At 41.0% G+C, this 14,908-nt stretch overlaps 1 protein-coding gene across 1 annotated transcript in view; it reads right to left on the bottom strand.

Moving 5' to 3' along the window:
* Window positions 1-9,984: 9,984 nt before the first annotated feature.
* The window catches only part of LOC310852506 (uncharacterized protein), a 131,729-nt gene continuing 126,805 nt past the window's right edge, over window positions 9,985-14,908 (bottom strand). Inside the window, exon 6 of the mRNA XM_083756126.1 lies at window positions 9,985-10,098. Coding sequence (XP_083612252.1) covers window positions 10,038-10,098 — 61 coding nt within the window. The 3' untranslated portion in view covers window positions 9,985-10,037. The remainder of the gene's footprint in view (window positions 10,099-14,908) is intronic.

The raw sequence follows: 14,908 nt of genomic DNA, 5'->3' as shown, positions 1-14,908 counted from the left end.
AGTGGGGACAGGCACGCTAGCTCCACCTATCTTTGCAAAAAAAATATCAGTTGTGCAAATTTAATGTGCATTGCAGGCCACCATGCAGCCAACATGTCATCCAATTATAGGGTCGCCATATTTCAAAAAGTGAAAATCCAGATATAAAAGTTGAGCTTTTGTGGGGAAGGGGGCAAATTCGCCAAAAAAACAACACTTCCAACATGGGTTGTCATACACCCGCTATTTCCAACAGACGAATTCCATATGTGTCCGGGAAATTTCAAACCTATCCAATTATCACGTTGCATGGTTAGCTTCGTGTTCATCCTACAAGGAAGTGTGCAGAAAAAGCTCCTTGCTTCATTGCAACTCGCCCCTCTACCCCCGGCAACCTGTTCCTATCAATAGCCAAGTATAAAACCTCCCTCTTATACTTTCCTCCTTGTTTTAGATTTCTGCCACTGAGGGTTACTGATTCTGGCTGGATCCTCACAATGGTTGAGAAAACCCAAATTATGTAGTGAGGAAATGGAAGCGCTGGTGTAGAAAATCAATGCCCTGCATAGTGGTTTAATGAGGAACTTGTTGAAAGAGAGAACTATTAACACAGCAGTGCATAATACATCTAATAACAGGATTCAAAGAGCAGAATTTCCCATTCTCCCTATTGCTGATTTCCGAAGTGATAAACTTCTAAAGGTGTGCTACAAGGACTGCTTTATATCTCCCAGCTTCCACCAGCCCCTGCCGGACTTTGGAGATTGGGAAAGCATTTGTTCAACCAAAGGTCAAGATAAGTATTTGTCATTTGACCCATTTATTACCATAAAGATTGTAAAATAAAGCAAAGCTTGTAGGGAAAATAGCCAGGGTTCTATTTTTTCTCAGGGCACCTGAAGAGCCAAGGAGGCAGGCAGTTAAGGCAAGAGGTAGCTAATCAGAGAGGAAATTCTGAAGAAACCTCATGGCATAAAAGGCTGTGCACCATGAAGAGGGAGGGAAGAGTACTCAGAACACCAGCCAAGAGACAGGTTGGCTGAAGGGAGTGAAACAATGTACAGAGTGACCTGAAAAGTAGAGTCTGAAGGTAATGGGTGGTCAAGCAGGAATGACTGATGTGTGGGCAATAATGTATTGGGCCAGGACCTAGGAGACCAGGGCTCAAATCCCCCCTTGACCATGAAACTCACTGGGTGACCTTGGGCCAGTCACTCACTCTCAGCCTAAATTACCTCACAGGGTTGTTGTGAGGATAAAATGGGGAGAGAGAGGAGGGGAAGTACGTGTGCCACCTTGACCTTGCTGGAGGTACAGTGGTACCTCGGGTTACATGCGCTTCAGGTTACATATGCTTCAGGTTACACACTCCGCTAATCCAGAAATAGTGCTTCAGGTTAAGAACTCTGCTTCAGGATAAGAACAGAAATCGGGCTCCGGCGGCGCAGCAGAAGCAGGAGGCCCCATTAGCTAAAGTGGTGCTTCAGGTTAAGAACAGTTTCAGGTTAAGAACGGACCTCTGGAACGAATTAGGTACTTAACCCGAGGTACCACTGCATATAAATGAATGAATGAATACTGCAAAGCCACCCTCCCAACAGCTACAGTATGTTGCTTTTGGGAGGGGGGCTCCATGGCACTGTCCCATCATGCTCCCTGCTCCTGGGTCTTGCTATGGAGCTGAAGGAGAACAGATGATTGAGGTTGTTTACTATTATTAGCAGGAGGAAACTTTCAAAAGTGGGTTGTCAAGGGACATGTTGGGTTTCTACAAGGAAAAAAAGTAAGAGAACTTCCCATACTTCCTTGCGTCATTTCCCCCATATTTTATTAGGAGCCAGTGGAATTTGCTTCAAGTTCTGAGCAAGTATACAAGGACCAACCCAATTTATTTTATTGTCAGATGCCTGTTGAGAATAGGAGCCAACTCCCTGGAGGCTGAGGTCCCTTTAGCCTCCCCAATAAAATAGTTGATCCCCCCCCCTCCAAGTTGAAGGGAATTCCCATTTAAATGGTGTGTGTGCACGCCATGTCCTGTGACTGATTATGCAGGGCTGGGCTTACCAGCCCCCCAATATTTTAATCAAATTGGCACCCCTGCTATTGAGCCATCATCATAAAGCTTTCTATGTGATTTTTTTATAATGAACAGTACATAAAAACGCTGAAAAAAACTTCATCTATTCATGAGGTCCAAATTCTGACTTTGCTCTCTTGAGTTATCAATTATAATACCAAGATGAAATTATTTTAACTATGTTATGATATACTTTAAATGCTGACATACCTTGTGGCTATAATTTTGTATCTTCATGTACAAGCAGGTTAATTCCTTGCTGGCACTTGAGAGACCCTTTCAGAGATAGTCTTTAATCTACCTACCTAAGAATGTTGTAATGCCTTTAAGTTTCATTGAGGTGTAAGGTAAGCATGCTCTGCAATTAGCAAATTTCACAGAACAAAATAATTCCCTCTATATTTGGTAATCATGTCTTGGCAGAAGTTGATTAAGAGGAGGGAGAAATAAAATGATCCTTCTGCCGGACTAATTATGGGAAAGGTTGTACATCTTTAATGAGGTACAAACTTTAATGTGAAGAAACTCTGAGTAGATGCTATAGAGAGGAACAATGAATACAATATATGATGTGGAATGCATCAGCTTCTTACCCAATTATTTATAGCAGATAATACTGTCTTTGGTTTTCTCAAGCACTACAATGGTCTCAGTCCGTTCCATTTACAATATTCTACTGGAATGTTACTGCAATTGGTTACACCTGAAGGTTACAAGATTAAGTAAAATGTTGTGGAATTTTCACACGGGATGTGGCCTGGGGTCACATGATGGAGTCACCCACTGAACCCAAGAGGGTCTGGGCCTGGGTCTGGACAGTGGTGCATGGATGGAAGACACCTGGAAAGTCTGTGTATGTCAGCCTAAGATGCTTAACAGTCAGTCATGAAGAGGAGAATAAAAAAAAAGTGAGGATTACCGAACGAAAGGGTCTTGGTGAAAACGAGAATGGTATGGTTAATGTAGCAACTCTTTATCCCTAGTTCAAGTTCTTGAAAGGTAAAGAGTAATGAAAAATAGAAGGTTACACAAACCACAAATTGCAATGGCTTCCATTATCTGCTGAAAGGGCTAAGTAGGACCAGTGTGGAAAGGCAGCAGACCTAGGAACTTGTCTACAGTATAATTTTCCACAGTGTCTGTTGATTCATAAGACTTGCACTGCTTTTGCATTTGTCCACTTTGAAAGAAAAAGAAAAAGCTCCCCAACTATAAAGGGACTGTGCCAAAGTGGCTGGTTCCTAAGTTTGCTGATGTCATTTCCTCCCTACTCCTATTGGTGGACTATTTGCTTGCCTGCCACCATCATAGATAATCCTTTGTTTACATAACTTCATTTTAAGGTTCATGGAGAATTGCACAAAGCTCATGAATTGGAAAGATTGCTCGGAGGAATGCATAGTTGTGCAAAACAGAGACCTAACTTCCCCCTCTCCAAGCTAGACGTAAGATTGGCTTGTTTCGATCTAATCTCTTTTTGACAGACAGAATATATACATGAAAGAAGGGGAGAAGCACAAGGTGAAATCTGTTTGCCTGTCACACACCTACCACCTAAGTGGCCTAGAAGTTAACTCACATGCCTATTATTCTGTAATTTAGGAAACTATGTTATGTAGTTAACTGATTTGTCCATCTGTGGTGACAGTCAGGTTATATCATAGCTTCACACAGTTATACTTGTGCTGAAACAGTTTACAGAAAATAAACAGGCTAAGTCCAATAACCATAATCAAAATAATAATAATAATATCACTATAACACAATTATATAATATATATATTAATATATAATATATATAATATCACTATAACACAATTAATTAAAAATAAATATATGTCAAAAGATAATGCAGTGAGCAGAGAACTTATCTGATAGCAAACACAGTCTTTCTTAATCCCTTCTTGGAGAAAGCCGTTCAGCTTGCAACAATTGAATGCAGCTCCTGATGGTTCCTTGACCAAGCAAAATCAACTTCCTATGGTCACCTGCTAAGTAATTCAACATCAATTCATGGGGCACCATTCCCTGGGAATTGGGCCTGTGCAAACCCCATAAAGAACTTATGGGGGACTCTATATGTTTCACCTCTTCGCAGAAAAATTATTAGGGTGTGTGCATGATTTTGAGAAGACAAAGCTGAGAAGGGAAGGGTTAAACCACCCCACTCCTCTTGCTGGATTTCTGCTCAACCATAAACCACTCACAGCTGCTTACAGTAGGGGTACCCAACATGGTGCCCTGCAGATGTTGCTGGTCTACAACTCCCATCATCCCTGACCATGGACACGCTGACTGAGGATGATGGGAAGTGGAGTCCAACAACACCCAGAGGGCATTCCATTGGCTATCCCTAGCTTACTGGATAAAAGAAAGCATTGTGCTCAGATGGAAGGAGGTAGGAATATTATAACATGTAGCTGCAGCCTTAAATCACTAACAGTATTTAATCCTTAATTTGACATTCATTCAATAAACATTTATATCCTTAATTTGTTTTAGGCTCTGACCCCAATAAATTATACTTATTTCAAAGTAGCATATATTTCGGACTTTATATAGCATATATTTTGACTCTAACAGTTTGCTCTGAGAAGAGTGGCAAACTAATCCTAATTTTCAACCTCTTGCACAATAGCTAATTAGGGGATACTGTGGAAATTTTATACTGCAGTTCATCTTGGTTGTAAATCCACTCTTGTCCCAAATCTGATATTCTGTCAGTTTAGGCTTGCCAAGTATTGCATTGTCAATTTCCATGGATGTCAATGGAGACTGTGGTTGCTTTCTGAAGCAGATGTTTTAGGATTTTTTCCCTTGCTTTGCACTTCTATAGGTTTGCATGTTTGGACGTGTGGAAGAAAGGCATATTTCTCTACCTTCATCTCAAGGCTATCAACTGTGACCTGGATGTATCCTCAGTTTAAGAGTCCTCACTGGGATTAAAGCAGAACATTAAAACAATGAGTCATGGCACATTTCTGCTTTTATTCTGATTTATTGGTGAGCAAGGCCTCCAGACACCATTACGAAGTGTTTAGAATCACCAGCCTTTCCTCCTCTTCTTCAAAGAACAATCGCAGTAGTAATAAAAGATGAACTGATTAACCTTCCAATGAAGAACTGCATGTTCTTATGTTAAATGTAGGCTTCTTCAGACATTGATAATACGTTATGAGGCATTTTAGAATGACGTTTAGAACTATAGGATCTATAACAGAACATTGCATGGCAGAGTGCTGCTTTCTAGTATACCAGTCACTCAACTCTGCTCCCGCCCCACAACAGTCAGTCAGCATTCTACAGCCACTGAGCATGCTCAGTCCTGATTGACAATAGCAGTCAGTGGGGTGGCATGAGTGGTGTGTTCACATGTCTTCCCAATTCCAAGCTTTGGTGGTATCCAAAGCCAATTTGTCCATCTAATTAAACTATGTGCTCCTGTTTACTGAGGTGAAGAGGGTGGTTTAAGGAGACAGCATCACTGGGTACTATTGCCCATACCTATTCAGAGAGTCTCCTGCTAGCTAGGGACACGGGTGGCGCTGTGGGTTAAACCATAGAGCCTAGGACTTGTTGATCAGAAGGTTGGTGGTTTGAATCCCTGCAATGGGGTGAGCTCTCATTGCTCGGTCCCTGCTCCTGCCAACCTAGCAGTTCAAAAGTACATCAAAGTGCTGGTAGATAAATAGGTACTGCTCCGGCGGGAAGGTAAACGGCATTTCCGTGTGCTGCTCTGGTTCGTCAGAAGCGGCTTAGTCATGCTGGCCACATGACCCAGAAGCTGTACACCAGCTCCCTTGGCCAATAAAGCGAGGTGAGTGCCGCAACCCCAGAGTCGGCCACGACTGGACCTAATGGTCAGGGGTCCCTTTACCTTTTACCTGCTAGCTACTAGAAACCGAAGGCTCTGCTTCTTCTTCTCTTGTTTACTCACTGGCTTTGTCTCTCTGGCTCAGAGGGAGAGCACCAGCAGACAATGGAGTACAGATGGAAATGCAGCCTGTGCTTCCTTGTTCACTCATCTGCTTTTTCTCTCTGGGCAATAGTGGGGACTGGCAGAAGAGGAGGAAGTGGGCAAGTGCAGGGAGAAAAAGGGCACCCTGCCCAAGGACAACCCCAACCCTGGTAAAACCTGGAGCCAACACTGCCTAAATGGGCTCTCCTGCTGGTGTTCTGGATGGATACTCTTCTTAAATTAGTTACTAATTCAGGGGAGGCACCGCATATGTGGGATGGGATTTGCCATGTTATTTGTTTACTTATTTTCCATACTCAGGAAAAAGCCAGTGCATGAAAGAATCTCTTTGCTGTTGCCCCCACCTACAAAAGACCCTGCTTAGTTTCCCAGAGTCACAAGAGTAGGAGCTTTCGTTACAATTAAGCATCTCACTACAATTATTAATGCTTACATTGTGCCTGATTAAATATTAGAAATGAGTTCCTTTGAAAACCAATTCTAATATGCATGTAATACATTATGGATGCAATCCTATCCTTACCTGGGAGTAAGCCTCAATGAACTGAATGAAACTTACTTTTGAGTGGCTCCAATCCTAAACACAATTGCTAAGGGATAAGGCTTCAGTCCTACTCCACTTAAATGACCCCCTCAATTCAGTAGGACTTCTGAGCAGATATTGTTAGAATCGCACTGTGGGTCCCATTAGATTTATTTAACAAAATTGCTTGATTGTTAAGAAAGCCTCTAACTTGCTTACAAAAATTCCATAAACATTACTTATGAGTAAATATGTTTAGGATTTTACTGCTAAGTAGGTTATTGTTGAAATTGAACATTTTAGACTGGATACAGTTTTGACTACTCCTTTTGGTTTTTGTATTTGTCTGCCATGGACCCTTGACATGAGCAAATCAATCTTATAATGAATTTGGGGGAGGCAACTTTGCTTTAAACACAACTTGGAGAGAGGCTGTTACAGTTAAATCTCTGAATGCCTAACAAATACATTTTCAGGCTTGTAATCTCAGCTCAAAAGTTATAAATTAGTTTAAATGAGAGGAGGGTTGTTTTCTTTTGCACAAAAGAGAAGCTGTGTAGTGTATTCGGATGGAAGAACAACATTATTTCCCCCCAAATGTGGAAAAAAACACAAAACAAAACCCATTTATTCCCTTGCTGACAGAAACTTGGTGAGAAGGGGCTATTTGCCAAGAATGTTTGTTCAAGGAACAGCCTACAGTCCCAGAATTGTGCAGTCAAGTGAGCTTTTACCCTTTAATCATGACTTAATGAACTCCTAGTATGTGAGTCTCCTCAGGTCTCCAAAGGTCACAGAACTCGTGCACAAGGCATCCTTAGCTATTCATTGTACTATAATATGATAACATCACTCTAAGTATTCAGGAAAGACGTTTCCTGTTAATAATAATCAGGAAAGAGCTTTTTAATTGGCGGAATTTATAAAAGCAAATTGCTAATCTTTTTAGCTTTTGCCCTTTCAGTAGCAAAATGCTAATCTTTTAATTTATTTTTAAATTAAGAAACCAAGCTCCTTGCAATTTTACAGCCATGTGTGGTCAACCTAAGTCAGTTTTATGCATATCACTCTTAATAAAAATTCAGCACCACACTGTTAGTCAGTTTATGTGGTCAGTGCATGTCGCTTGTGAGTGTGGTTCTCCCCATACCCTTTTGGAGAAGTGAGCCATTGCCGTAGTTGCCTTGCCAAAATACTTGATTCAGTACCTGCAGCTAGTAGTGGTTCATCATTTTGTGCCTTCAGAACCAGTATCTTTTAAGTAATATTTCTGAATATTTTAAACTCTTTAATATGACAAAATCTGTATCAGTTAACAAAAAAAAGTATTTCTTTTACCAAACCACATTCCTTATTTGCTTCAATTTGCAGCTCTGAGCTGAGAGTTTGTGTCACATTTTGGTCTGATGCACATAAAAACAGGTATTGAAACTTATCAAATGACAAAAAATAACAACAACATCTAGAGGCCCCCTTTCAACTTGAGCCCCAGACCCAATGGCTTTACTTCTGATTCTCCCTGGTAAAGCCTCCCATCTCCAAGTATCATTTACTCAACAGTCCTAATTTACTGTTCCATCCTTACACTGATCTCCAAGAATCTCTCTCTCTCTGTGGGTGGGTGCATGTGTGTGAGATAAACTTATACACACCCCAAAGTCATAGCCTGCAACATTTCTCTGATGAAAATAGGGACCTAAGGAAAAGCAGGATGTTCCAGAATCGAATCAGAAACCAGAACAGCTTCTGTAAATCTGAGACTGTCCCTGGAAAATAGAGACACTTGGAGGGTCTGCAAAGTACCCCAGGCTTTCAAATGATGCTTTGTGAGGTGATGAGGTGAGGTTCTTGTTTTGTCAAGAAATCTTAGCTTTTGCTCAAAACTAAAACAGAATGAGATTCTACCAGAGAGCTGTGCCTGTGCATTATACTATGCAATTGTCTAATCTAACCCACTCAGAAGAAGCAAACTTTCATAGTAGTGCCAGTTGCTGAAAGAAGGAAAACTTTTGAAACCGACACCTCTGCAGTTCACTTTCTATAACTCTTACACATCAACAAAGCGGTTGGGAAAATCCCTCTTTTAAATATGCATGTATATGCTTGGCTTTACTTAAATTCCATTTACACTCTGATCCTAACCAGAAGCATGTCCTGATAAGGGAAAAACCTACATATTATGCTTAATGTGTTGCATGTAGCATCTCTCTCACACTTTAGTTTTATCAATTGCAGGTGCCAAAATGGGTGGGAGGCGGGATGATCCTTACCAGGAATGCAACATGGTGAGGTGAGACTTATGTCTTTTGCTATTTGCACTGTGCACTGATCCCTCTTGCTGTTCTGGCTTCTGGCTTCAGAATATATTTTTTTCTTGTTTTCCTCCTCCAAAAACTAGGTGTGTCTTGTGGTCTGGTGCATCTTATAGAGTAAGAAATACGGTATGTCTTCCCTCCCAGTCTTTACCAGGACTGCAGCATGGCAAGGAGAGGTTTATCTCTTCCCTCCCCAGTGTGACTGGAACTAAAATTGTCATCCCCAAGGCTAGAGTGCTTAGAACAAAACTTCCCATTGCCACATTTCTAATCATGTGGAATGGATTTTAGATTTGATTGTGCTGGAGAGAAAAGAATTAAGCATCCCTTCACAGCATGCTGCATTCCCAGGAAGGTTCCTGCCCCACACCTGTAATTAGGAAAAAGTAAAAAAGGGAGAAGCAGCTTCATGCTACACATTCAGCATATCATCAGTCGCACCCCTTAGTCTTATGTACAATCAAGTAGGTACACTCTGCATTTTGCTTAATTGGTTAAGCACAATCCATCAATGGCAGTGGGGAAAAAAATTTTTTACTTGGTTAGTCTGAGCTCCAGGCTGTGTTCTAAGAGTTTTATGAGGTCACATAGCTTTACTTGAATTTGCCTCATGGCAGAAAGTTGAAAGATCAGAAACATGGTTTGGATTTTGGAAGCTCTGTTTGGAAGTGGAATAAAGTAGTGGCTATTCAACAAATCAGAAGAAGAGATTACGATCCTTTGTAGACCATATTGTATAGTAGAACATCCACATGTATTTCAGTGAATATTCGTATTAGAATTATTATTATATTTTTCTGTAGGATAATTTTACTAGCCTTTGCTGATTCCTGATGAATATTCATATATATATTTTGGATGCTTTTTGGATGTTTTTTAAAAAACAATTCACCATTCATTTGATATGCTGAAAACCTTGTATGCTATCTTTTGATCTATTTGTACAGAAAATTTCTAAGCCACTTAAAAATATCTTAATTCAAAGTAGGACAAAAATCAAACATTAACAAATTCACAATTATTTTCATCTCTCCCTGTGACCCTAGAGAGCTGCTGCCAGTTGAGACTAGATGGCACTAAGCCAAATGGACAACTAGACTGACCTGGTATAAAGTAGTTTTCTATATTCCTAACTTCAGAATTGATGTATGGCCACTTTTCAGTTTATGTTCCTTTTGCTTCCAGCTTTTTGATGCACACGGTTGCATTTGGGCATTGAGTCACACTGTAAAAAAAAAGAGAGAGAGAGAGAAATATTTGTGATTGAGTGATACTCATCAACAGTCCTTTCTAGCTCTGGGATTCAAAATTGCCAAGTGTGCTTAAAATTACACTCTCAAGCTGCAAGCCTACACATACTTACATGGAAGTAAATCCCATTGATATCAGTGCTTAAGTCCACCTAAGCCTGCTTAGGTTTGGATTGCAAAGGAGCAGATCTATTGCTCTGCATAAATATGTCAGTGATCCCCATCCCATAAGAGAAGCTGTGAATGAAGTCACTAAAATCCTATTCCCTGTGCTTATTTTTCTTTATGCTTATCTACACACATTTTTGTGCAGTAGGCAAATTAGGTGGGGTATGGAAAGTGTCTGATCTTTGCAAAGGATGAATTAGGGCCTTGTTCTAATAGTCAAGTGACAGACAAGCACCACTGAGATTCATACAACAAAAGGAAATATGCATCAAAGGGACAAGCGAGATCAAATGCCCTGCCTTTATCTCTCAACATATAAATACTGAGGGGTTTTTTTCCTTGTTGCTGTTGTGCTATTTATGGAACAGGGCCTCAAGAGGCATAACATATCTCTTTCCATGTGTGATTTCCATTGAATAATATTGACAGCAGGCAGCGTGAAGATTAAGAATGGCCTATACTGCCAATGCCATGTTTATTTTGCCTCTTTTTGTCCATCTCCATTGACCAGCAGGTGGAAGTATAGAACAAGTAGATCTGTAACCATTTACAAATTTCTGACACTTTAAATAATTTTACTGCAGTTTAATAAAATTCCCGGCATAACAGTTTGATTGATGATGTGGATAAAGGAAGTGAAAGTTTTTAAAATATCTTTTTCACCAATATATGCATTTTTGTGCACATTATTTGACTGGTGAACTGCATTCCAAAAGTTGGAGATGTGTGAATTTTGACGGATGTCTGTATTTCAGCCCACTTGTTACTTTGGAAAGTAAAAATTAGGCGGGTTAGCCTTTATATGTGAACAAATTGCTCTCCCACCCCTAATAGTGGCACATTCTGATTTGTTTAAACCTGCAATCTTTTGGTATTCAGAACATTGCAAAAGGACTCTTACTGAGTCCCCCTGCTTAGGGCGTAGCCAGGATTTTTGTTGGGGTTGGGCAGAACTGACATGATTGGTCAATTGGTTAAGTATTTCAATTGTTTTAAATGATTGGGAGGGAAGCTGCCCCCCTGCCCCTCTTGGCTATGTCCATGGAGGCAAACTGAGACAACTGCCTTCTGTGGCAGGATCCACAGGGGCAGCAGATCTGCCTCCTCCTCAGAACTCCCTATGGGGCCTCCACAGCAGCCTCTCAGTGAATAAGAGGCACTTCTGACCAGTGGCGTAGCATGGGTTGTCAGTACCCGGGGCAAGGCAAGTAATTTGCACCCCCTAACCCATGGATTTGCGCCCCCTAACCCTAACCCCCGATGTTGCGCCCAGTGCAGCCGGCCCCCCCTGCACCCCCCACGCTACGCCACTGCTGTTGACCTCCTCCCACTTCTAGGGAGAAAATGGTGGAGGCTGCTTTCTGGGGTCTCATACCTGGCATGATTCAGAGCCTTTCCCTCAGATGGTGGGAAGCCATGGGGATGTTGGATGTGGCATTAACGTAGGTGCACACATTCCCTACCCAGTTTGAGTCCCTACATGAATTTTTTGAATACCTAGGTCACTGTGAGGATACAACCGTGGAAGGAGGGAAGAAGGATGTAGACCTAATTTAAGCTTCTTGGAAGAAGGTTGAAATATACATGAACTAAATGTAATAAATATTGTTATAGATTTAGAGTAAACACTAGAAATTAATAAATGCTAGGATTTTGGTTATTTGTGATATGAAAGGAAGATGCAAGCTGCAAAGGAATTCCTGTGGCTGCGCAAGTCATCAATAAATAATAGAGAGCAATTGGGGAACATTAACAATACGAGGGAACTAGGGATTCCCACTTAAATAAAATACCGAGGGGGCAGATACGCCCCACCCCACATAATTGATCACATGATGTGGCAAACAAACACTATTTGAATGGCAATGCTCACAATTTGGAGGGGGGGCTGGTCCCTCAAATATTTTATTGGGGTGTGTGTGAAGACCACTTAGCCCCTAGCAGTTGGCTCCTATGAAGGGAACTCCTTCCTCTTTGCCCCAGGTGTGAACAGAGACTGGGGATTTGGGAGGTTGCCAGTGTAACTGCTCTGGGGGAGGGCAGGGGGTTTCTGGGAAGGAGGAGAGAGAGAAAAGGGGCTGAGATTCATCTTTGGAGGAAGCAGGCTGCAGGCTGCTGCCTCTTGAAGTGACCATGCCACAAGATCTGGACTCCTCCATGCAGAACGAAGGTGTAAATAGGTGAATAAACCATCTTCCTTAAAGCACAACAGTCTCTGCCTTGTCTTCCATTCCTGTGTGGGTGCCTGGGAGCCCAGGGGATCTTGCCACTGTCCAGCAGAGAGAGGGGCAGGCACCCAACTTTTGTACCAATATCTTCAAATACAATAGTTGGGTTGAGGAACAAAGAACCTGAGGGACAGACTCAGAATAGAAATGCCTTTTCTAAGATAGCTGTGGTTTACATGTGGTTTACTTGAACTATAAATAATAACCAAGCTGTCTTTTAAAAAAGTAAAATCTGCTGCCTGCTTAATTGGGGGCACTTTTTTAATCAATCAAGTGTAATCTGATTAATTGACTAAATGTTGCAGCCCTAAAGCAAATGCCTCACTAGTGATTGACCCATTCACCTTTCTGCCTTCAGGGAAATGACACACAAAGTATATTTGTGGAGCTCTGCTAACCATCTTTCTTTTTGGTACTCTGTCAGCACATTGACATGCTTAGATAAATAACAGGCCCTACTTCTGGCCAGTGGGGTGTGTGTGTGTGTGTGTGTGTGTGTGTGTGAAAAATGGTTCAGGGTTCACTTTAAAACATCTGGTCATAGGGCTTCTTTCTTCCCCCACCTCTTTTTTTGGCCATGATCTCCTACATGCATTTATTCTAAGGCACAAGTACTAGCAGGAAGCAAGAAATAAAAATAAAAATAGTGTAAACCTAATTCTGGAAGAAGGTTCAGATGATCTGTCAAGATCTCATGTCAAACGTACTGGTTCAGATTTCTAAACTATAAAAATAGGGGCTCTCACAAAACTGTGTTACATTCCTGAAGTATAGTTTATGCTATTCCTGACCACCAGTTAGGAATGACTTTGGCCCAGGGGGATGAAAAAGCATCACCTATGGGTTTTTCTCCTCGTACTTGTCCCCCCCCCCCCAAGCTTTTGGTTGGTGTATTGTAAAAAGAAACCAGAAAGGCAAGAGTGAACCATGTTGAAAGTTGATCACTGCAGCACCATAGGACAATGAGCCACAAGGCCCCTTCAGGTATCCCGTCTTTCTTACCTGTAGCACTTTGCTTGAACCTTTGCTTGAACCTCCTCACAGTTCAGAAAATTACTTTGACTGGAATATCCAATGTTTATGGGGGAAATGAGTGCTTAACACTAGCTTTCATTGGCTTGCTTTCAATTAGACAGCATTAGGCATTTTATAAAGATGGGGAACTTGTGGCTCCTCCTGATCTCCATCAGCTGGCTCAGAGCCTTGTGCTTGATCCAGCTCCATAGCTGATACCTCTGCAGGGTCCAGCTATGTGTCTAGATTGCTACTGGATTCAATGGTCACAGAATCATAGAGCTGTAGATTTGGAAGGGGCTACGAAATTCATCTAGTCCAGTACCCTGCAATACAGGAATTTTTTGCCCAACAGTGAACTCAAATCCACGCTCATGCTCTACCGACTGAGCTATCCACAGATGAATGACATAGACATAGTCTAAACAGGCAGGATTTGAGATGGCCAAAATACCATCTCTATAGCTACTAAGCTGGCTTCTGTCACAACTCTTAAATTTGTTTGCAGATCAGACAGACCTTGAAACACCTTTCCAAAAGCCACCATCATAATATTCTTTAAATACACACTAGCCCATTCCATTATGTTTTCAATTCTTAGCTTTGTTCAGAAACTTAGAGAAGTGTTCCTTAAAGTAGACAAATGCTTTTTGTGAACATAGGTAATTATGGTACATAACCCATTCAATAATTTGAAGAAATATTTATTTGACCATAAACATAAGTTAATATTCTGATTGTTCTCATTAACGCATTAATTTGTTCATTAATTCAAAGGGGCTATATAACTAGAATACTCTGTCAATCTGGAATTGCTGCTCTATTAATTTGTGATATTAACAGAGGGGCAATTCTAGAGTGCCAGAATTCTATGCTTTGTACACCAAAAACGTACATCTTCAACATTGATATTCAGCTAGCTCTATGGCCTCTTTTATTAGACATGACAGCAAACATCACATTAGCTATAAATCAACATCAGCTTGTTCATATGGTTTCCTCACTTGCAAAATATAAAGACACTTAGAAGTAAGGTCTATGACTGGTTATGCCAATGAATTTCAGATCTGAATTATATTTATTTTCTTTAGAACGGCCACATGCAGTATGTTAGTCCTGTAGTTGATGTTATTTTTCAAATGAATGGTGTTTAACCTTGAAACATGACAAGCATTGACTTGGGAATTGTACTCTGACAGAATAAAAATAAGACTGAAGCAATGATATGTTTCTACTTCCACGAAGACAGACTGTTTTAGTTTAACAATGAGTATATTATCTTTTAAGCCTCTCAGTCACACCAGAGATGAATCCAGCTTAAAGGTTTCCATGTAGTGATTCTATCAAACTTTGGAATGTGAATTGTCCAAATCAC

Source organism: Podarcis gaigeae, assembly GCF_964106915.1.
Source record: "Podarcis gaigeae genome assembly, chromosome: 9".
Lineage (NCBI taxonomy): Eukaryota > Metazoa > Chordata > Lepidosauria > Squamata > Lacertidae > Podarcis > Podarcis gaigeae.
This window is presented reverse-complemented; position numbering and strand designations above follow the sequence as displayed.